This window comes from Bolinopsis microptera, chromosome 12 (assembly GCF_026151205.1).
Source record: "Bolinopsis microptera isolate Bmic1 chromosome 12, MBARI_Bmic_1.0, whole genome shotgun sequence".
Taxonomy (NCBI): Eukaryota; Metazoa; Ctenophora; class Tentaculata; order Lobata; family Bolinopsidae; genus Bolinopsis; species Bolinopsis microptera.
The window spans coordinates 14,993,431-15,017,927 of NC_087083.1; the positions used below are offsets into that span (position 1 = coordinate 14,993,431).

Sequence of the window (24,497 nt, forward strand, 5' to 3'; positions counted from 1 at the left end):
ACGATAGCTGCCTGCTGCAGTAGTGCCGCCACAGTGCCACGAGAGTGCCGCGACAGTGCCATGGGGATACGGATGTTTGACCGGTATAAGGTCAAAATTGAATTAATTATCGAAAGGAAAGAAGAAAGAGATTATCGCCAAGGAAAGGGGATCACCATCACCATAAATGTCCAATTCAAATATTCACTCAATCTTGATACCTAATCGTGATACCTTTGCTCTAATACTAATCTCTCAAATAAGTGGATGTAAGATATCGTTGAGCTCAATAATTGACATCAAGGAGAGGACCAGTAATTGAGTTAGACTAAATAAGTTTTGTTAAGAGTTCGCACTTAAAACGTAAGGTACTCTGCCCGAATTAGACTAAATAAGTGTTGTAACCACGAGTTCGCACTTAAAACATACTCTGCCGAATTGTCATAATTGCAACGTCCCATTTTTCCGTGGGAACATTTCATTCTTAATGATCCGGGGAATTCCGCATAATTTTGGCGAGAATTTAACTCTGAAACTTCTTAACTTCTTTTAACTTCTTAACTTCTGCACCATGAAAAATAAGAAGATAGCTGTAACCATAACTAGCTAGCTGGTTGTTACAATGTTAACTTACTTCGGTATGTGCTATGCGGCCACCCTTTGTATGATCCATTATAAAGACCCCGCCACTTATATCAAATATTAGCATAATATTCAGGTTCAGGTTCTTTTCCAGGCGTTGTAATGACGTTTACCGTACTCAGCTCACATTTCTCTCTCACTACTGTGTTAGTACAGTGTTTAACAACAACAATATCTACTTATCATTACGTGTAAAGTAATATTCCTGTTTTGGTTTTGGATAAAACCATAAACAAGCTGTGATTGGAAAATGTTAATAACTAGACCCCACGTGAGCTCGTCTAGACTTATCGTCCCAGAGAAACCAGACAGGAGTTACCTAGAGCTTCTCTCATGTTGCCGCTACTCATTATCTGTGGTCATCACCCCTTGGGCACTTGAGCGTCTACTCATTCCCCCTAATTTCACATTGCCATTTCATCTCCACATAGATAACTCCTTCTTCAGGTTGCCACACCCCAGAGGCAGTCAGAGCATTCTCATGCTATCCTCTCGTGGGCCATCTAGGTCCAGCTTCTCTTTTTTAAAATATGTTTAATATCCCACGTGACCACTACTAGAACTAGAAGAAATAAGTCTTTGTGACCTCTTATTCGTGTATCACTGCCAGGGTCACGTGATGATAGTGTAATTAATAGAGTTGTTGGTTAATGAGGTTAATGATTGTGTGGTCTTAATAATATTGTTATGGTTGTTACTACCTAGCTAGATTATGAAATTAAAAGTGGAGAATACTATAGAACTTTCTCAAGAAGTGAAAGTTACACTGTCCTTAAACCAACATAACTGCTTAATTTTCTAGATTATTAGTTGATTCCTTATTAATTTTTTTCAGTGAGCTTGTGAATCTGAGCGAGGAGCAGATAACAACCGACCCAATTAAGAAAGAAAAGTTCTTCAAGTCCATGATCAAAGCCTTTAAACGTCATGCTATGATCAGCGCTTCAATCGAGGTTTTTAGCTAATTGGATTTTAATTTAATTAATTTAAAAGTTAATTAATTTTAGTCACGTGATTAAAAATAATACCATCTGACTCACTCTATTTCAGTGTGAAGAGAACCAGGAGATGGAAGCTAAGTTGGAAAGTGGTCTGATTGTTGGTCACGCTTACGGAGTGTCTCGTGTCTACGAGGTGAGCTAGAAAGTGTAGACTAAGTGTATATTAAGTGTAGATTACGTTTAGATAAAGAGTAGATTAAGTGTAGATTAAGTGTAGATTACGTGTAGATAAAGAGTAGATTAAGTTTAGATTAAGTGTAGATTACGTGTAGATTAAGTGTAGATTAAGTGTAGATTAAGTGTAGATTAAGTGTAGATTAAGTGTAGATTAAGTGTAGATTAAGTGTAGATTAAGTGTAGATTGATGCTCATTTCAGAGACTTGTCCGTGAATTAAAAACCTACACAACAACACTGTAGAAAATGTGATATTTCCAACATTATTATAATATGTATATTATGGGAATACTATATTTTTCCCGATCCATGACTCAATGTGCCGTAGGCTCTAACGATTCAAGGATAAGGGTTAGCGAAGGAGGTTTTTTTTTTGTATATGGTAGCTTGCGTACGTGCCTGCGTATGTGTCCTCGCGCAAAAGAAAAGTGGCCGCATTTCTTGTTAACATACTTTTTAAAATTCATATCAATATTTAGTAGGATTTGTTGACATGTGAGCACTATCTCTGAAGTCAGTTTTGAAACTGCCTCATTCCCTACTAAATTTCATAGACATTTCATCAGCTGCTCAAAAAGCCAAAGCACCGTCGGTGGCCAGCTTTTAAAAAGCTCTTACATAATTTTCTTTCAATTGCAGTGTTGAGACAACACTAAACACGGTACCGAAAGTGTTTGACATCGGCGCTTTTGGATGAAAAACATATATTCTGTGGGAAGCTGGGAAGTGATGAAAAGTTTGGAATTTGACTTACCTGGTCGGTTCCGGCAAGGTTTCGGGCAAAATTTCCGTTTCAGCGAGTTATTCAGGAGCTGAAATGGCTGCTTTTCTACTAAAACTAGCTACCATTAACTGGCTCCCTGTGTACTGTGCTGTGTCCTGATAATACTTTAATACAGTGATGTCATTGGCTAGAACAGAGTCGCGTGACATTACTACTGTGTTTTGATTGGTCGACTCAGATTTGTTGACAGAAGGTACTCGTCTCGGAGCTCGCTACAGAACACATTCGTTTGATTATCTCTGCCTCCGTTTTCTGGAGTTATAATAAATAAACCCGGTGAAAAATATTATTTCGCACTGAATATCATGAATATTTTGTAGTGAATATGTACCATAGAATATTTTGTACTGTACTGGAGTAGAGAGAGGGAGAGAGAGAGGGAGAGAGAGAGGGAGGGAGGGAGGGAGGGAGGGAGGGAGGGAGGGAGGGAGGGAGGGAGGGAGGGAGGGAGGGAGGGAGGGAGGGAGGGAGGGAGGGAGGGAGGGAGGGAGGGAGGGAGGGAGGGAGGGAGGGAGGGAGGGAGGGAGGGAGGGAGGGAGGGAGGGAGGGAGGGAGGGAGAGAGGGAGGGAGGGGGGAGAGAGGGAGGTAGGTAGGGAGAGAGAGAGGGAGGGAGGGAGGGAGGGAGGGAGGGAGGGAGGGAGGGAGGGAGGGAGGGAGGGAGGGAGGGAGAGAGGGAGGGAGGGAGGGAGGGAGGGAGGGAGGGAGGGAGGGAAGGGGGGAGGGAGGGAGGGAGGGAGGGAGGGAGGGAGGGAGGGAGGGAGGGAGAGAGGGAGGGAGGGAGGGAGGGAAGGGGGGAGGGAGGGAGGGAGGGAGGGAGGGAGGGAGGGAGGGAGGGAGGGAGAGAGGGAGGGAGGGAGGGAGGGAGGGAGGGAGGGAGGGAAGGGGGGAGGGAGGGAGGGAGGGAGGGAGGGAGGGAGGGAGGGAGGGAAGGGGGGAGGGAGGGAGGGAGGGAGGGAGGGAGGGAGGGAGGGAGGGAGGGAGGGAGGAAAATTATCGCTATGATGCTATTTCGTAGATATGATCTAATTTAAAAGATAATATTATGATGTAATTTAGAAGATATCATCTAATTTAGGACGGTCAGAACAAGTTTTACAAAGCAAATTACACCCAAGCTACCTCAAAACAATAAGCTTTATTGTCTCTACACAGTGATTTTATTGGTTAAAACATAATCACGTGCCTTCAATACTGTGTTTTGATTGGTCGACTCTACACACTACACACGTCACTCTCCATATATCGTTCTGTAGTATCTCTATGATGAACAATGGACATCTAGATCAGATCAATATTGACATTGTTCTGATCTTTCTTATAACATCACAATGTAACTTCAGTTGTTTAACTTTACACGCTCCAAATTTAGAGTTAGAAATGATGAATTCTTTTATGAAGTATATATAAACATGATAGGACTGTATGAGTCCATTTTGAAGTACGTATGACGTATGTGTGTTTGTAAATAAGATTTTGTTTTCAGTTGGAGGTTCCCGGTCATGGTTTGGCTCGTTTGATAAAGCTAAGGAATCCTTGGGGACAAAAGGAATGGCAAGGAGACTGGAGGGACGAGTAAGTTATTTTCTGTATCTTTAGGGACGAGTAAGTTATTTCCTGTATTTTTTAGAGACAGTAGTTGGTAAAGTTAAGGTGACCTTTCGTGGAAAGCATGTTTTTTATTTCATTGAACGGAGTGTAATTTGTAAAAATGTTTGGACTAGTAGCTATTGGTGGACATACTGATGATGTTGTTCAGAAGGAAGCACAGCCGAACCTATTAAACCTGTTAAAGTACCGTTAAATTTGGTCCAGGAAACTTGAATTTAAGAAGGTAGAAATGTTATGGACTTGATGGAAGGCGCGGAGATGTATGGTGTGGCGCGCATTAGTATTATTGACGCGCGTTTCGGGGCTCAAATAATTTAATCGGATTAGATCAAAATAAACGTATTAGCTACCTTACTCGGGATTATTATGACCGGGATAAAGTGGTGGGTTTAGGGTAATTTCGCCATATTTTTCCCGAACCACATTTTCACCGGTCGTTAATAAACCCGCCTACTCAGCTTTTAGGGTTCCCAAGGTGTATGGGTGCTCATATTTTAATCGTTGTCTTATATTCACTAAAGAAGACTATTGGGACACTTGTTCAGTGGCGTAACGAAGGGCCCTGCTGACCCTGCTGTGCAGGGGGGCGCCGTCTTAGGGGGGCGCCAAATCGTCGTTTGAATGTGGGACAATTTCGAAAACTTAACTAAAGTATGTAAAATCCGGATTGGAGTATTATTTATGAGTCGCATTGTTGTAACACTAGATACATACCTACACACTTCACATCATGCACCTGTTCACCGTTGTAGCACTCCATGCTTCTGTATCATGTGTAGTATATTTAGTAGTAGTTTTAGGAATGTACAATATTTACTATAAAAGTTTGTCGTCGTATAAATTAGTTTTGTTATGAATTTTGTTATGACTTTTTTGTATCGAATTTTTGGATAAAGTTGATTGATTAAAAATAAATTAATGTACACAAATTTTGCCTCAGATATATGTTTTTTACGTTTTGAATTTTTAACACTTGTTTTTAGATCATGAATACGATGTAGTTACATTGAAACGTCGAGTAATCTCCTTTCCCTAATAAGAGCATTTTTACTTGTCGCAACAACCGGGATAAAGATAATTTTACCCAGAATACATTAACTAAAGTACTAGCAAAACTGCGCGTTTTGCTCTAGATACACACTTTTTTAGAGATTTTACCGGCGTATCCTCTTAAATCACCTAATTTGTTCAATTTTAGGGAGGGGCACCAAAAGGGGAGGGGGCGCCAACAGGGGGGCGCCTTTTCGGCAGGGGGGCGCCAACAGGCAACGTTACGCCACTGCACTTGTTGTAGGTTTTTCGACTTCATTTGGCTAAAATTGCAAAAATTAAGTAGTAGTAGTAGTAGTAGTAGTAGTAGTAAACCCGCGATGGGGTGGCATGTGCCTCAATAAAAATATTACAATCATTTATTATTATATCAATGTATCATTAAATATTTCAAAAATATCAATAACGTATGGTTGATCCTTCACACTTGGTAAAATATATAAAAATAAAGTTAATCTACACTAAAGAATAAATAATCTATATTATATAAATCAACAATATTAACTCCCCATCTTCATGTAGTCATTTATCAAAGCGGTAGAAATCCAAGTAATTTTAGTACGCGGTGCGCAAGGAATTTTGTTTTTTTTTAAATGTGTAGGCAAGATAAGCCTAAGTGTGGCAGTGAAAATTGAAAAATAAGTTGCAGAATAAATTGCAGTGACTGACTGTCAAATGCATTATCGCAGTTCATTTATTTGACTGCACAGTGCACTAACGTTTAGGATTCTTACAGCTGTTATATTTTGCTAATATTTTGTTTAAAAGTTGTAAAGGACAAAGTTCTTGTCCGTCCACGAAAGGTTTTCTAGGTCAAGTTTTTGTTTGTCCAGTAAGTAACGTACAATGTTGTCCTTGTATGAATTAATAAACTTATCTTGTAACTTAGGTACGTTGAAGGGAAGGATTTTGTTTATTTCGTTTATCGTGTTGTTATATAATCGTGGTCCTACGTTAGAGATGCTATAATCGGTGATCCGTAATCTGTTGAACTTAATTTCAAAATACTTTGGATTTCTCCTTTCCGTTTGTATAAGCGGTGATTTTTCAAATATACTACAGATACTCGATGGTGCTACTCCCATATAAACCTTGTGCATCAAAGTTAGACAGCTTTTAGCAATGAGATTAGGAAGAGCCAAAATTCCTATTTTGTTGAAGATGGATTTTGTGTGAGATGGTAGTTTACGTTTTTCTTTGTCGTAAAAATAGTTATGATATTCTGAATCAGTGGCGCGAATAGCTTTCTTTTGAGCAGAGAATAAAGACTGAATGGAATTTAAAGATTTAGTACCCCAAACAGTAGCGCAGTAATACAGGTGAGATTGAATTAAACTATTGTATAGCATTTTTTGAGCTTTATTCGGAATGGAACTTTTAAGTTTCATCATTACGCCTGCATTTCTGGATATTTTAGTCTTTAACTGTTTAATGTGCTGGCTCCAGCTAAGTTTTGAGTCAATAATGACACCTAAAAATCGTTCATGTTCACTTTTCACTAGTCGCTGTCCTTCTATACTAATATTTATATCCTCTGGTAATCTGTTAGTGAATATCATGTATTTAGTTTTTCCTACATTAAGTTTAAGACCGTTGTTTTTAACCCATGTCTGTACAGTATTTAATACTCTGTTTGCACGCATGTTCAGTTCAGTGTACGTGTCGGCAGAAACGATGATGTTTGCATCATCAGCGAAGAAAATATAATGGGCTATATCGCTTACATTTGCAAGGTCGTTTATGTAAATAATGAACAATATAGGACCAAGAATGGACCCTTGAGGAACTCCATGTTCCAATCCCATTTTTTCTGAACTGCAACCGTTAACGTGAACATACTGTTTCCGGTTAGTTAGATAAGACTCAAACCAGGATAAGCTAAGGCCTCTTACACCATAGTGCTCCAGCTTATGTAGCAGTATCTCACTGTCTACTAGGTCAAACGCCTTGGAGAAGTCAAGAAGCAGTAATGCTGACACTTGCTTCCTTTCTAGAGCTTTATGTATGTTAAACTGAGCTTCAAGCAACGCATGTTCACAACTGTGACCCGATCTAAAACCAAATTGCGACGCATATAGAATATTACGTGATTTTAGGTGCTTTACTAAACGTGCATGCATTATTTTTTCGAATATCTTTGAGAAGCAGGACAAAAGTGAGATTGGTCTGTAGTTTGTAATTTCGCTGCGCGATCCTCCTTTATGGAGTGGGATAACCTTAGCAAGTTTGAGCTTTTCGGGGAATACTCCTTCGTGAAGGGAGTGTGAGATCAGGTGATTAACTACTGGAGACAGCACATTGCAAACCTTTTTAAGAGGCTGTATATTCATATCTGAAGTCGATTTGTTCTTAAGATCATGTATGATTTCAGCAATTTCGGAGGGCGAGGAGTCCTCCAGCTCCATATCAAAATCACATCGACTTGATTGGGGAAGAGAATGTCCTACTGATCCTGCTGCCTGCACCGCGAACCAGATTGTTTTCGCTCTTTAGGTTCTCAGCTATATTAGTAAAATAATCATTAAAACTGTCAGCTATATCTTGTGAGTCGGTTATAACTCTATTTTTATAGTTAATCTTACTTATTTTTATTTTTTCTTTTGATTTCTTGTTTAATATTTGATTAATCATTTGCCATTGTAATTTGCTATTGCTCGCATGCTTTTTAAAATATGATGCGTAATACTTCTTTTTCGCAATATCTACTTGTTTTTCAACAAACTTTTTCATATGCTTATAAGTTTTTTCATTTTTTTCAGTAGGCTCTTTAACAAAGGATTTATATAGTTGGTTCTTTCGATTGCATGCACATTGAAGCCAATCTAATATCCACGGTTTAGAGTTTTTTCTGTGGTTTGATTTTTTCTTTTTAACTGGAAAACACTCATTATAGACTTCTTCATATTTAGTGTGAAAAGCTTCAAATTTTGTATTTGTCCCGTCAACGTTGTGTAAAAAATTCCAATCAATAGACGCTATTTTCTCCTCAAAACGAGCGATTTTCTCTTCATTTATTACTCGGTTTGATGATTCACAAGTTTCATTTTTCAATTTATTTCCTATTCTATTAGTGTCGAGAAGTATGCCGGTAAATGTGGCAAGGTGATCAGATAGCGATTCAGTTATAATGCCTGACTTTGTTATAGCATGGCATTGGTTTACGAAAATGTGATCAATAAGTGTAGCACTGTGACAAGTAATACGAGTTGGTCGTGATATCGTTGGTGCGAATCCATACTCTGCAAAAATATCAACATATTTAGTAGTATGGTCATTTACGCCGTATTCTAATAGATTAATATTGGTATCACCTAGAAATAATACGTTTTTGTTGCTATGTCGCGCCAAATCTTTTAGGGTGTTTTCCAATTTTTCTAAGTAACTGGGGACATTACCACTGGGAGACCGATACATATTGCATAGTATGACGTTTTTGTGGCCATTTTGAGCTATCTCTATTAACTGAAATTCGCCAACGTTTGGATCATCTCTATAAGATAATTCAGATCGTGCAGTGACATCAGATAATTCACAGAGATTCTTGTTTACATAGGTTACTAGACCACCGCCCTTACCAGAGTCCCTTGCGGGAGCCTGAATAAAGGGGGGATGAAAGCCTTCTAACTCTAATTCTTTTCCTTGAAATGACATACTTACAACCGTGCAGTTTGTTTCGTTGAAACACAGAACATCAAATTTTAGGTGCTGTTCAATTTCATCACGTATATTAGAGATTGCTTTGCTCAAAGATCGAATGTTAAGAGATTGAACTTTAAATTCATAAGGCCTACTCGTGTTGATTTGCCGTGGTTCGTAGTATTTACAGCTATTTAGTACATCTGAGCAGTTATCCCATGGATTAAAGTTTAAGTCATTGTTTTCTTCAAAAGTATTACCTATATAATTAGAGTCATGGTTTCTATGGTATGGGTTAAATTTTGCGCTATTCTCGTAATTACCGTGTACGGTGTATAATTGTCTAGGTGATACCTCGAAACCAGGAAACAATTCACGTGTGCAGCTTTTGCATCCTAACTCGCCCGCTGAGCATTTATTGTGCGAATAAGCGTCGCATATCCAGCAAACCGCCATTTTTGATTTGTTTCCTAGCTTTTTACAAGTTTTGCAACTCACCCTGGCAAAACTTACTTTAGATTTAGCTTTTGTTTCTGTACTACAGGGTATGTAAGTGTTACACGAATTTTCATTAGTTAGAGTGGTAATATCAGTATTAGTAAACGGAAATATGTCAGTAGTACATGCCAAACAATACCAGTTTATGAAACTATTGTCTAATTTCATTCGATTTACGTCATTTGGTTCAAGATTAGCACATTTACGATGAAAAATACCGTTACAAAGGCTGCATTTTAGCGGATCTTTACGTTCTAAACATTTTTTAGAACATAATCTACATCTACAAGACTCTTTGCACATCTTTAATTTGCAAAGTATAACTATAGATTACTGGTTATATGATATACGATAGATTACTGATTATCAATATAAAATTAAAGATCTAAAGAGATTTAATTTTATACAGGAACTGTGGGTCAAGAAAACGGGTTAAGTTTTATGTTTGACTCCTAGTTCCAAAATCAGTCAAAATCTGTAAAGGTTAAATAATTGATTAAATAGTTAAAATATTTAAATATAAATACACTGAATTTACTCCAGTAATTCTACGCTTGTGTTGTGTTGAAATTAGTTCGGTCCGGATTTATGTTGTTGTTATCTGCAATTTTGCTTATAACCGGTTCAGATAAGATAAGAAAGAGTAAAAAACCGTTTAAAATTTACTGTGATACATTTACCATGGTCTATAAGCCATCGCAATAAAAAATAATTTATGATTAGAAAAGAAAAAAGAAGATAAGGGACTTGCTGTTTTTTGAAAAATTTGAACTTAGGTACTTTCTGTGAACGTTACTATACGTTTAGCTTTGAAAAATTAAATTTGTTCAAAATTGTGTTGTAAACGATTATGTATTCGCGACGAAAAATTTGATTTAAGAATTTCTACTGCATTGGCAAAAGAGATCGGAACTCATCCCTTAAAGGCCACACCTCTTCGATTACTGTCGGTCTTCGCCTGGCCAGTTCAATGATGCAGTCCAAGAGACGCGAAACGATCCCTTTCTTGGCTGCTAAGGTTAGATGAATACCGTTCCCATTTGGATCTAGTATAGTGCACCTTTTCCTCACCAGCTCAAAGCATATTTGATGCGAGTCAAACATCAATAGATTTTCAACCTTCGTGGTTAAAATAAATAAAGACTCGTTAAACCTACGAATTTCTGGATTTAGCCAGTGATAAGTGGTTAGTGTTATGGAGTTAAAGATGAATGTGGTGTTTGGGTATCTCTCACAATAAGTACGCAGATCATTCGCCACGACATCAAACAACGAGTAAGAACGGTGATTATACCTGGACAAATCGTTGATGCCTGCCGAAATCACCACGTAACTCATGTGAGGGAATAGGTGCTCAAACTTGTGAAGATCGGTGATTTTGTACATTGTCTCCTTGGTGCATGGCAAGTGAGTAGGAAACAAGCTGACGGGTGTGGTTGAATGAATTGAATCCGTCAATAGCAGAACACGTTCCGTTGGAATCGGAGTCGGGTCTGTTTCTGGTCTACTAGATTGGCGGATTGGTGGTATATGCTGTGGTGTGGTGGGAGCTGAGAGTCTGCGAAAAGTTAGTGATAGTCTCTCGCCTTGTGCTGTGGGATCTGCTTTAATACCATGTTCCTAAAAGTCCTGGGAGGACCTTGACATGCAATAAGTCTGCCCGTGTTTGAGGTGTATGGATTGTGTCGTGAGAGGTCCTATTTTGCTGCGGAAGTCAATTGTTCGGGTAGCACCGAGACTGACTGTGATTATGTTACTGGGATTGACGATGCAAGCTTCGTTGTCACTGTGCATGGGAATTGAAGATTTACCGTTCTCATAACGAGTAAGAAGGCAAGTTATGTTGTCTGTGGTGAATGTTGGGTCTTCTGTGTGATGAGCGATTGAGTCTATGATTTCAAGGAGTGGGTGATTCGTGGGAATATCAAGTGGTTTCACCTTTTTGCCCAATTCTTGTCATATATCCTTATTGTCAAATTTGATTTAAATAGGCCAATTTTTAATTTCTTAGGTATTGACTATCTCTACATAATGAAATAGGACTCAAAGTAAAAGTAACAGTTAAATTAAAACTTGAATTAATTAAAACTGATGAAAGGGATGATCCAGATGAAGATAACGAAGATGATTACAACTTATTGGAAGACTAAACAGCTCTCCCTTTATCTTAATATCGATCTGGTTGTTACGCTTCAAATGTTAAAAATTATTTTCCATCTAGTTTGATTAACCACGAGTCATTATTTCTGTCTACTTTCAACAATTATTGATAATTCGACTTGTTTCACAAGTTTTAGCAATGCGAAAATTTCTAAACTTGCTTATCTCTAATAAGGAAATTTACATCTGAGACAAAATTTTTGAATCTAAAATTGAAAGGTTGGACACCGGTAAAATGGCGACCGGGAAAATGTGGTGGGTTTTGAGCAATTTCGCCATATTTTTCCCGAACCATATTTTAACCGGTCGTTAATAAACCCGTCGTAATAATCCCGAGTAAGGTAGGCTGATTTGATTTTGGTATCAAACAAATAATTTCCGTGATCCAACGGACCTAGTATCATTCACTAATTAATAAATATGATTTTAATTGCTGTGGAATTGTCTTGATTTGATTTTACATAATATTGTAATGTGTAGCTGAAACCTAATTTTTGGATGTTGTTTGTTTGTTTGTTTATAGAACCCGTCCCCAATCTCGTATCGGAAAATGACTAAACTCAATTCTGAGTGTGAATACGGGTGGTACCTGCAAGGTACATCCTTTTTGGATACAAAGTAATTTAAACTCACTACCCAATAATTAACACTTACAACCCCTCAGCGACCCAAAGTGGGGCCAACTCACAGAAGACCAGAGGAAAGAACTCGACCTAACAATTGAAAATGACGGTGAATTCTGGATGAGTTTCGACGATTACCTGAGCATTTTCACTCACACCACAGTGTGCAGAGTTGTGAACCTCTGTAAATCTGACGAGTTTTGGGTTTTGGAGGAGAGAAAGGGGATGTGGCAGAAGGACGTTAGTGACGGTGGATGTGTAAACTTCAAGGTAATTAGTTAATCAAAAACAACATATTATGTGAACAGTCGCTTCCGCATGTTTTTTTTTCAGAAGTAATAGGCTCTCTACTGTACGCTAGGTTAACACACAACAGTGACTGGCACTAAACTCTAAACTCTAAACTATAAAGTACCCTGTTAATTTCCCCTCGCAGGATACCTTCCTATCGAAGAACCACCACTATCAGTTTGAGATCCTAGAAGCAGACGACGAAACTGTACAAGTGATGTTGTGCCAGAAAGATGTTCGTATTGATGACACCACCAATATTACCATTGGTTTTTCCATCTTCAAGGTATGTCCTGGTTCAGACCCTGGTCATTAGAAACACCCCTAAAAAGTTTTTTTGTTGACAAAAAAATTAAAACTTCTGTAATTCCATTTCTGTTTTAGTTACGCATTTGATTTTTGGTATGCGTATAGAAAATCGATTCGGCTTTACAATGAGATGTCCGGCGACCTCCATTGCGATGGAAACTGCATTGCAATGAAAACTGCGATAAAAAGCCGTGCATATAACATAAAAACGTGCGCGATGTCCTCCTCCTCTTATCTCCCTCTCCTCCTCCTCTTATCTCCCTCTCCTCCTCCTCTTATCTCCCTCTCCTCCTCCTCTTATCTCCCTCTCCTCCTCCTATTATCTCCCTCTCCTCCTCCTCTTATCTCACTCTCCTCCTCCTCTTATCTCACTCTTATCTCCTCCTCCAGGTGGCTGATAACAACAAGTACAGGATGACGAGGTTCACCAAACACATCGCCAGTACCAAATACCTCAACACTCGACAGGTAAAAAGTTCGGCTGTATTATAGCGGCGGTTATTAAGTTGCTGTCACAGCTCTCTATTGGCTTTTACGGCTGTATAGCGGTTTTTACGGCTGTATAGTGTATACTCTATATAGCGGAAAAAACACAGGAACTTATCCGTTTTTTGAGTTACTGTGTTTCTTCTGGACATGATAAATGAAGAATAGCTTGATGTAAATGTACGGACATATTTTGTTGCAAAATCCTCTGGAGTGAAAACATTACAGTGGTGTACTTTTCCTATAACATGGAGATTAGTGAATTGTTAAATGATGGTATTACCATATATTATGGTCGTGTCATCATGGTAACTATTCCTTGCACAGGTGTTCAAGCGACTGGAACTGGAAGTAGGAACTTACGTGATTGTACCAACAACCTTCAAACCCAACACTGAAGGACACTTTCTTCTCCGTCTCTTCAGTGAGGACGAAGCAAACCTCAAGTTAGTATCCTGTTTTTCAGGGTAATCTTAACTGCACGATGGACGATGCTCAAAGACATAATGTTTTTTCTTACACACCCTCGAGATTTACCATACTTTGTATAAACTTAACGTGTAGATGAGGTTGTGATCTCTTTGTATTAGAGACAGAACTGGGAGACTTGACCTCAGTTTTAGTAAAATGTGTGCGACATGTAATAACTTCCCGTAGTTAAGCAGTATTTGAGGGGGTGTTCGTAAGTAACATCCCCTTTCTTCCCTTCAAGGTTTTGTAGATCAAGTGAGTCCTGTTTTGTAGAGTCATGTAATAATGTCGCTATGTTATTATTATAATTAAGGCATAATTGTGATAATTAAAGCATAATAAATGTTTCAGTATTTATGTGACTGTGAAATGTTTTTTACAGTTTTTATTCACCCGTGTTTTGCGCTCCAGTGATGTCTTAATTAGGGTTACCGAATAGTTTGGAAATTGTTCGGATTAGGAGAATATATTCGTTAACGAATATCTGATATTTGATTATTCGGTAAGTTTATTGGATAATAAGTTAATTTGATAATAAGTTAATTGGATAATAAGTTAATTGGATAATAAGTTAATTGGATAATAAGTTAATTGGATAATAAGTTAATTGGATAATAAGTTAATTGGATAATAAGTTAATTAGATAATAACTTAATTGGATAATAGGTTAATTGTATAATAGGACAATTGGATAATAACTTAATTAGATAATAGGTTAATTGTATAATAAGTTAATTGGATACTAAGTTAATTGGATAATAAGTTAATTGGATAATAAGTTAATTGGATAATAACTTAATTATATAATAGGTTAATTGTATAATAGGTTAATTGGATAATAGGTTCCCCTTGCACGATGAGTTAGTTTACGTCTCAGGTTGCTGGAGAAAGAGCCGAGCAGCAGTGCGCTAGGTACAGCTGACGTGGAAGTGGTAAAGTGTGACGGACTCAACCTTCCTGACGACAATATCGGAGTTTACGTTGCTCTGGTAATTATTTCCTTGGTTGGGGAATCAATATTTGTTTTATTCTACATATTGTCAGTCTGATGATATACTACTAATTATGAAAATGTTTAATGAGCCGCTCCCCGGCGGATGTGATTTATAATTATTTTAAGTTATTTGGTCCTTCATTTTACAAAATCTTCTCGGTAAGATATTAATTTATTATTGTAAGTAATTGTTTTCAGGTTTGTGAGAACAGAATGGCCAAGACCCCCTTAAAGCAAGGAAATAACCCCGAGTTCAACTGCAAAGCTGCCTTCCATATTAAGGCACCTGAGAAAGCTACTGTAGTCGCCCAGGTAATTAGTTTGTTAATTAGTTAATTGTTGTGTTAACTTTGTTTTAAGTTTAATAGGGGTGTCAATAACGTTTATTTGACGTATAATTTTATAAAAACTACAAGATAAAATAGGTATACGGCGTGTATAATTAGCTTTCACTCTGCGTTTTTCTATTTTCTGGAATACTATTTATTTATTGTCATGTTATTTTTCAGATAATGGGTTTCAAAATAAAGTATAACTTAAAAACATTAATACAAAGTTATGTGACACAGCGCAAGGTCGAGACTTTCAACTCAAAACAGAATATCTTGATGCAATATCTTGATGAATAAAATCTTGGAACTATCATCGTTACACTTTACGACTTATAAAGTTATAACTTAATAATTAATCTTCCAAAATGGAAATTAATTGATCAAATCATCATCAATTTATTTAAAATCTCGTGTATTTTCAGGTGTATGCGAAATACCCCGAGGGAACGAAGGATGTGTTGTTAGGACGCTCCCTAAACTTGCCCTTAAAAGAGGGAGGCAAAATGTACACCTCCCAACTGGGTTAGTTAATATATATTATACAATAAGTGATGTAAGTTAATATTTAATAAGTAAGTTAATATTCAATAAGTTAATATCATATCTAGTTACTAAAGTGAGTTAATATTTAGTAAGCTAATATCATATCTAGTCACTAAAGTAAGTTAATTCTTAGTAAGTCAATATCATATCTAGTTAATATTTAATAAGTTAATATTATGTTATTACTGAAGTATGGAAATGTGCAAGGAATTGGTAAATTTTAACTTTCGTTTTTAGTAAAAAGAAAGAAGCTGGCTTTCAAGCGTCAACAAAAGAAAGGTATTAGAGCCGTTATGCCAGGATTCGTGAATTATTTTTATAAAGATGGGGCACGTCCTACTGGTACCAAATCTTTTTTCAACAACTACTCGATCCTAACTATACACAGCATAATTTTATCTAATTCACTAATTTTCATGAATAACATTTTCTATTTCCCTAATCAGCTCCCTCCTCCCGTCGCAAAAACTATTCACGTAAATGTGCCGTCTCGTAACTTAAAAGTTATCACTGAAGCTAACTATGATTGGTTCAATGACTGCAATACTGCCATATATAGAAATTCAATATTCTTCAACAGCCCACTCCTATTTGTAGACGCATCGATAGACGAAGCATTCAATTCAGTGTCATGCCAATCGCTGAAGGTGTTCAAATCACAATGTAAGAAAACAATAATGAAGCTGCAGAAGAGGGATGATTGTGTAAATGAGTGGTCCACGAGTAAATTTCTCATCCACGAAATCAGTGGCCTCGCTCCGTAGGTCCACAAGAAACAGAAATTCCTAACTGTTTTTGCTGCTAATTGGCGCTAAATCCAACGTCCAGAATTAAGTTTTAAATTTGTTTTCTATCACTTTTATACCAATCCAAATCAATGCTATTATAATATGTAAATTTTTAAAGAGAATCTGTTTGTTGTATGTAGTGAAATTAATTTTTAAACTCAATCTCAAACCCATTTGTAAACGTGATTTGTGAAGAAAAAAAATTCTTTTGTACTTTTACTACATTTTTTATAATCTGCTGCGTGCCATTAAATAACGAATCCAAAATGTATTTTCCATTATTTGCAGTTTGTTGCGATTTTATCACATTTGTCCTCAGTTTTTTTCTATTTAGTTTTGATATATTTTCTAGTAGTTATGTTTTCAGGAGTGCCCATTGGGGTCTTTATTTTTAACTTATTATGATTGTAATCAATAAATTAGTTCATTAGAGACAACCCCCTTACGAGGGGCTTTCAATCAATCAAGCTAGCAAAGTAAGGTGATTTTTATTAGGTATGTTGTAAATGTAAGTTTCATATCTATAAAGTCCCTGACCCACTCCCATTTCTAGGTACAGGTGATAAATCAAAGGCTGGTACGGGTCAACAAGTTCCTGGAACTGTTAAAGTGATCATCCGGTATAGGACGACTAAGTGAGTGTAATTCCCCCGGACTTTCGCTGCGCGCCACGTGATCACGTGATTTTACACCATGTGACGTTATCATGACGCTATCATGACGTCATGTTAACTGTGACGTCACGTGAGTTGTAACGCCACGTGTGATGTGAGTTGTGTTCGCGCGTGCTTGGCTTTAAAAGTTATTGATCTGTTTACGACCCTTATAACAACTGTTAAGATTTTGTACATAGCCGGTATCCTTTACGACTAATCATTATTATATTTTCAATTCAAGTTAAGCTATATGTTACAAGCGAGCAAATCTAATTTTGACGTGGTTAAGAAGGTTTGAGGCCCTTTCTGGTAGGGATCAATTTCTTTGTTTAAATCTACAATTAACCTGCCTATTGCTCTGATTATATTTATGATATGGTCTAGATTTTAGTGATAACCCCTCAAAGTATAATGATTATATTTTCTTTTAACTTTTAGTTACAATTTACACTGCGAAGAGCTAATATTGCTGTACGATAAAATTTCACCGAAGCTTTGGATAGAGAACAGCCTCCCTTTTGCTAGTATAATAGTAGAGGGTGCGCAAATTTATTGAACAAATTTACAATTTAGTTATAACTAACTTCTTATTATTTACACGGTATAATGTATATGATTAAATGGTATTTTAAATCAAACGCGTTGTTTTCTATCGGATTTATATCGAATATTGTTGTTTTATGGATATGTATGTAAACTAATTAACTATCAGTATTATATTATAATTATGGTTATTTTGGTACAAGTTGTGAATTTAAATAGGTTAAAGTATCGGGCTAGCTTCTAACATGCTCCTATTCCTAATTATAATCGTAACTTTTTTCACCGTTATTTTATCGATATTATATTATTCAACTCATCCGCATATGAATAGTACACAATATTTAGTGTTTAAAACGTGGAACTTGATTCAAAAACGAGTTTCAGGAGTATTCATTTTTTGAGAAACTTGTTTTGGTTGAGTAAATTGATACGTATTTTGAACATTTTCAAACTTGAAGTAACAAATACGATTATTAATAAAATGAGGAGTTTATTTATTTCATAACTCTGTTTTTCTTCAGCACTTAAATTCATGAGTACAAAATAAATGACTGGTGTTATTTGCAGGCACACAAAAAGTCAGTACTACACAAAAAATCGGACCTACAGACGATAAAATGGAGGCTTACTACCGACAAACAGTCACAAAGACGAACAAACAGTCACAAAGACGAAGAAACACACACAGACACACAGTACACACACACTAGTTATAGTCACTACACAGACAGACAGCGTACCTGTGAAATTACCCAAAAAAATGTTTATCTTCATTAACTCTCAGACTGCTTATCTTACCAATCTTCATTAACCTGTTTATTATTTGAATATGTTATGTACTTTATCGGAACTTATTTGGACGGACATAACTTTGGGAGGATTTCATTAAAGAGAACCCTAATATAACACTCCCGACTTGACAATACAAGAATTTATGATTGATGATCGAAACTGCAAAATACGACTCAGAAAATATATAATGCAATTAAAAGGGTTAAAGCATAAAGGGTTGAGAAAAAACAACCAGTTTATTTTCACAATCGGTCCAGCCGGGCCGGGTTCAAATTCTCAAATAACAATTTAGCCTGTCTCTATCGGGAAACGTACTTTACTCATTTGAAAGTTTGAACTAAAATCTTGACACACGCTGCTGACGAATGTTACTCGTCTAAATTTCTTTGAAGTCTAGTAGTAGTAGCGCACTTGCCCGATGGCAAGTGCTACGTCGCGCGCTACGAAGTAGAGCGCGCGCCGGGCCAGACCATTAACAATGGTCAACACACGCTGCAACCCCTAGTTTTTGATAGCCGCGCGCGTGCACGAGAGGTATACAACGTGTCTAGCAACTAAAATCTTACTGTCCGTGAACTTGAAGAGAAGGTCCATATTTCACATTTGCGAAGAGGTTCATGGTCTTGGCTTCGGAACTGAGCTAAAAGATGAGAAGCACGTAATGTTCGTACTTTAATGTTTAAGTTTAACAGCTGTTTTAAAAGCACCCTCACGAAAATCGGGGAGAGGTCGGTGGTGGGTTACATAAACAAACGCGTGTGCAACTTTGATAAAATTTAACGTCTTAATTTAGATCTGGATCGTGAAGACATGAGTGACGAGTTCCAACATGTCAAAATTCATATAACTGCAAAGGTTATAACAAAACCAAGGTTATAGCACATTTCTACAGATCATGTCACCGTCAAGAGATACCATGTGTTATACCACTACTGCAGTAAATTCATTAGCTAGGCTTACTTGATTACGTAATACGTACTCAATAGACTAGATAGACACTCACGCAAACACGCTATGTTTTATAAAGGCGATGCAAATTGCAAATATTGATCAAGCCAGAACCTCATTGACACACTGGCAAAATATATGGTTTTATTCAAACGGTTTCCAAACCAACGGCAACACGAGCAACGTCCAACGAGCAGTGACCAGCCTAGTTAGCAGCAGTGAGCAGCAGTTAGCAGCAGTTTCTTGGCTGTTGCACTATATTCCTCGATCCTGTGCACAGTGCCACCCTTATAATTGTTGTCATACGTTGTATGACCCGCCGCGCACGAGTGCGCGGCTCCCCTGCATGTATCGTAGAAACTCTACTATAGTGAAGCGGCAGTGGGGGTCACCACGTGATACAATATTACCTGGGGACCTCAGGCTATCATGTTCATAAACATACAGATTATATTAGGCGGAATGACAGGCTGAGCGCGGCCCAGTAAGATACAATATAATTGATTTGACCATGTGTATATACAAATGATATTGAAAACACATTAAATAGTACTACTTATAGTACTATTAATATTAGTCAATGTCAACCCATCGTCGATCGTTGCTCTGCTTCGCAGAGCAACGATCTCGATGGGTTGACATTGCATCGTCAACCAAGCTTCCTCCCTGCGACCACGGGCTTTCTGTATAATGTAGAATGCATGGGTACTGGGTTTCTGCTGTCATACTTTTCCACCCGGAAAACTCAAACATACATTTTCTTATTTAGATATCTAAGTTAGATTGCAGTATCATCTGAGCTATTGGTCATAGCCCATCAACTGTAAGATTAAATTAAATTAGTTTTCTATAGTCATATAACCAACTCTTTCCCTTACGACATTATTTTACCCCCTTTCGTCGGTTCTGATGATACTGTCCTGGTTGTATGAAGAGTTTAGTTATCCTTTTGTAGTGATGCTATGGTCATTTAGCATATTTGCTTCTACAATACCTGTATTTATACACTCTGGTTCATTAAAATCGAAAATAAATTCCGTTCCTGAGGTGCAGGTCACCTCGCTGCTCCCTTTATTGAGAACTCCAGAGTCCGAGCATGTCACTTCCACCACGGTTCCTGGGACTACTGGGAACCTTGTTGTTGTTCTGATCGCAGTTGTCCACTCAGCCTTCAGTCCCGTACAGCTCACTGTCGATGACGATATAATGTCATATTAATTAAATCAAGTTAAACTGATTAATTGGGTTGTGTGATACAATTATAAGGGTTATTTTGACGGTTTCTTATGTTCTTTTCCGCGATTTAATTTTCCTGTCCCAACCCGAACCCTTTCAACTTTTCAAGCAACCTCTAACATAACTATACTATCGTTTGCTCGGTGGTCCAAGTCTCAAATACTGTATACAGTTTACCATTCTGTAGCATAGTTTATTTTACCTGGGGACCTCAGGCTATCATGTTCATAAACATAAAATAGTCATAGAGATTAGGCGGAATGACAGGCTGAGCGCGGCCCAGTAAAGTTTATTCAAATTTAAAACATAACAATAATATAAAATGTAAAGTTATCTTACCACAGGCAGTTTTGTTAGTGTTTGGTTTCCATCCAGCGTCACATGTCTCACAGCTTGTCATAGCATCATTCCGATATGTTCCTTCCCCACACGGCTCTGGAATTAAAACTTTACACTTACAACTGGCAAATCGTTGCTCACCAATGACAGTTTATGTGAAATCTTGAAAATAACACTGTCTGGTGTTTTGAACTGTGTAATCGCATTATACGCAGTTAGATTAGCGTATAAAACAATATGTGAAAAATTAAATATCCACACAACCACAGTTTTTTGATAGAATTAGAATGATTACCACCCTGACTTACGGTTTTTGTCGTTTCGTACCACAAATTTGCCTTTTTGATTCTAAGTCCTATCTGGCGCCTTATCCTTATCCCTTCTCAACCTTTATCCTATCTATGCCCATCTATGTATAGATATAATCATCTCAGCTCGGTTCTTGTTAACAATCCTTACCACATTTTGTTTTCCCTGAGTTTCGTTCCTGGCCAAGTTCACAAGTTGTACACAAGGCTGCTCCTTCTGAACTGATCGTGTTATCAGGACATTCTTCACATGTGTTCATTTCAATGTTCTTGTAGCTTCCAGCTGGACATGGCTCTGAAGAATTAGGAAATCTTTAAGCAGCAATTCGTTTGAACTTCCTTATTAAGAAGTTATTGCGAGTACCAATATCTTCGGTTTTCATTCTATAGCACCTTTAATTCAAATTTTAAACATAACAATAATATTAAATATAAGCTTTAAAGTTATCTTACCACAGGCTGTTTTGTCAGAGTTTGGTGTCAATCCAGCGTCACATGTCTCACAGCTTGTCATAGCATCATTCCGATATGTTCCTTCTCCACACGGCTCTGGAATTATAACGTTACAACTGGAAAATCGTAGTGGAAAATAAGAAAATCGTTATTATATAAGAACTTAAGTACACTTCAGATGTGTTACAATAACATTAGATTTAAAACAATATGTAAAAAATTAAACATCCTCACAACCACAGTATTTTGATAGAATTATTTATATTACCACCCAGACTTTTACGGTTCTTGTCTTTTCGTACCACAAATTTGCCTTCTTTATTCCAAGCCCTATCTGGCGCCTTATCCTTGTCCCGTCTGAAGCCTTATTATATCTTTGCCCATCTATATATAGATATAATCATCTCGGCTCGGTTAACAATTCTTACCACATTTAGTTCTCCCTGAGTTTCGTTCCTGGCCAAGTTCACAAGTTGTACACAAGGCTGCTCCTTCTGAACTGATCGTGTTATCAGGACATTCTTCACATGTGTTCATTTCAATGTTCTTGTAGCTTCCAGCTGGACATGGCTCTGAAGAATTAGGAAATCTTTAAGCAGCAATTCGTTTGAACTACCTTATTAAGAAGTTATTGCGAGTACCAATATCCTCGGTTTTCATTCTATAGCACAGATAAATTTAAATTTAAAACATACCAATAATATTAAATAAAAGCTTTAAAGTTATCTTACCACAGGCTGTTTTGTCAGAGTTTGGTGTCAATCCAGCGTCACATGTCTCACAGCTTGTCATAGCATCATTCCGATATGTTCCTTCTCCACACGGCTCTGGAATTATAACGTTACAACTGGAAAATCGTAGTGGAAGATAAGAAAATCTTTATTATATAAGAAATTAAGTACACTTCAGATGTGTTGCAATAACATTAGATTTAAAACAATATGTAAAAAATGAAATATCCACACAACCACGGTTTTTCGAGGAAATTATTGCCACTCAGACTTTTGTGGTTCATGTCTTTTCGTACCACGAATTTTCCTTCTTAATTCTAAGCCCAATACTAATTCAAATTGTTATCAGTCATCAGGGTTAACGCTAAAAATTCGCCTAATCAACAAACTATGAAGGCACAATGCACATACTGTGTAAACTCTGCAAAATAAATATTGAACCAAAACAGTTTTGAGTTTGTTTGGTAAAATACCTTACTGCTTATGTTCAAGATATTTTGTAAAAACATCAGTTTTCAATTGATAATTGTTTTAACCTTTAGTAGCTGAAAATGGCTTGTCTCCATGATGTCTACTACAAAATATGCAATATTTCTAAATTATAGTTAGCTATTTTGCAATCCGCTATCGCCAATATGATTATAACTCTGCCTTCAGTGAAAGAATGTGATTCTATCTCATTCGGAGAACAGTAATTGATAAAATTATGACCACTTTATTAAGTTATAAGTAACAATATGCTAACTATCCTATATCCCATATCCTATATATGTGTTATATTATGTTAAATAACACACTCGTGATTACGTGTTTTTTTTTGCTCATGCAGGCACAAAAACACGTAATCACGAGCTTACGAGAGAAACAGCAAGTTAGTTTATTTATAAATTAAAGTTTAAATTGTTACTTTGTTAAACCAGTGCTTGTTGTTATTAGTCACCTGGTTGTTGTCGGTAGTAATCAGATGCTCTGTGACTGTCGGCGGAAGCAAACCTTATCTTTGTCACGTCTCTGTTCCAGATAGTGCTCCAAGCGTTATTACTGCACGTTGATTCAGAGAGCAGTATGTTGAGAACCTCCACCTCGTTACAGTGTATCACTAGTCTAGGGTGGTGTCTAAGGTTAAAATCACCTGCAGTTCTGGTTAGAGTGATACGCCACACCTTGTCAGTAGCAGAGGGGGGATTAACAGGGAAGTTAGTGTTGGAGTTGCTGCACCAGTTGAGCCAGTATTGTAGAGTACATCTGAAGAAGATGTAGACTGCTCCTGCATAATCTCCACCAGCAGAGAAGAAGACCACTCTCACCGTTTCGTCATTCCCCAGCACGCTATCAGTTCTAACTTCGAAAGGTGTCGACTCAAGATCCCACTCTATAAACACCAGAGGTACGACTGGTAGCCAACCTGTTAATTTTATGTTTAACTCATAACTACTGAGCAACGATTAATGATTATAGGTGAAAATTCTGTTTTCCTCCACTAGCGAGCTCAACAAATGAAACAAGCAGTTAATCACACAAAAATATTTTCGATGGTCTACATCTTCATCAGTTCTCAAATTATTTGTTATATAGTAGTGTTGAAAGTTTTAATACTTTCAACACTATAAAAAACTATATATAGTTATATATAACAAATAATACTATATAACAAATAATTTGAGAACTGATGAAGATGTAGACCATCGAAAATATTTTTGTGTGATTAACTGCTTGTTTCATTTGTTGATCTCGCTAGTGGAGGAAAAACAGAATTTTCACCTATCAACATTACGTCATGCGACTCTTAAACAACGCCCCACTTACTCATCTTTACGATTAATGAATATCATGAATTTATAAAGAAACGGTGTTCTATCAAAATTGTAAAGGAATTGTAAGAATGTCGCCGATAGTTTATTCTCAAAATTTAAGGGCCCGACCATACTATCATACTATGACTGTTGTCACCATGACTGTTGTCATAGTGCAGTCAGATGTAATCCCAACAGGCACGACAGTCATGACCAAAGGCACGTAGTGTGTTTAGAGGGCGTGCCAAGGATACGTGACAACTCCCGAGGCATGTCAGGCACTTCTTTCAAAAAGCCGTACCTAGCTAAAAATCCGTGCCTGACGT

At 37.3% G+C, this 24,497-nt stretch overlaps 2 protein-coding genes across 3 annotated transcripts in view; one reads left to right on the forward strand and one right to left on the reverse strand.

The window, feature by feature from the left end:
* The window catches only part of LOC134824605 (septin-2-like), a 99,557-nt gene extending 75,593 nt beyond the window's left edge, over window positions 1–23,964 (reverse strand). The window contains exon 1 of one of the 2 annotated variants that reach the window (XM_063836529.1): window positions 23,933–23,958. The gene's annotated coding sequence lies outside the window, so the exon portion shown is untranslated. Of the gene's footprint in view, window positions 1–23,932 lie in introns of both variants that reach the window. The other variant, XM_063836530.1, reaches the window with a different exon arrangement.
* LOC134823958 (calpain-5-like) lies at window positions 1,272–18,076 on the forward strand. The gene is made up of 12 exons (XM_063835555.1): window positions 1,272–1,276; window positions 1,457–1,574; window positions 1,672–1,755; window positions 4,067–4,155; window positions 12,200–12,428; window positions 12,595–12,735; window positions 13,149–13,226; window positions 13,572–13,690; window positions 14,593–14,704; window positions 14,908–15,021; window positions 15,464–15,563; window positions 16,926–18,076. Exons 1-12 carry the CDS (start codon window positions 1,272–1,274, stop codon window positions 17,009–17,011), a joined length of 1,275 nt encoding a protein of 424 aa, XP_063691625.1. The 3' UTR covers window positions 17,012–18,076.
* Window positions 23,965–24,497: the final 533 nt, after the last annotated feature.

Excerpts from the sequence above, each read along its gene's own strand:
- LOC134823958 (XM_063835555.1), top strand. Across the intron at positions 4,156-12,199 it reads CAAGGAGACTGGAGGGACGA|CGACCCAAAGTGGGGCCAAC; the intron begins GTAAGTTATTTT and ends ACAACCCCTCAG. Across the intron at positions 14,705-14,907 it reads TCGGAGTTTACGTTGCTCTG|GTTTGTGAGAACAGAATGGC; the intron begins GTAATTATTTCC and ends AATTGTTTTCAG.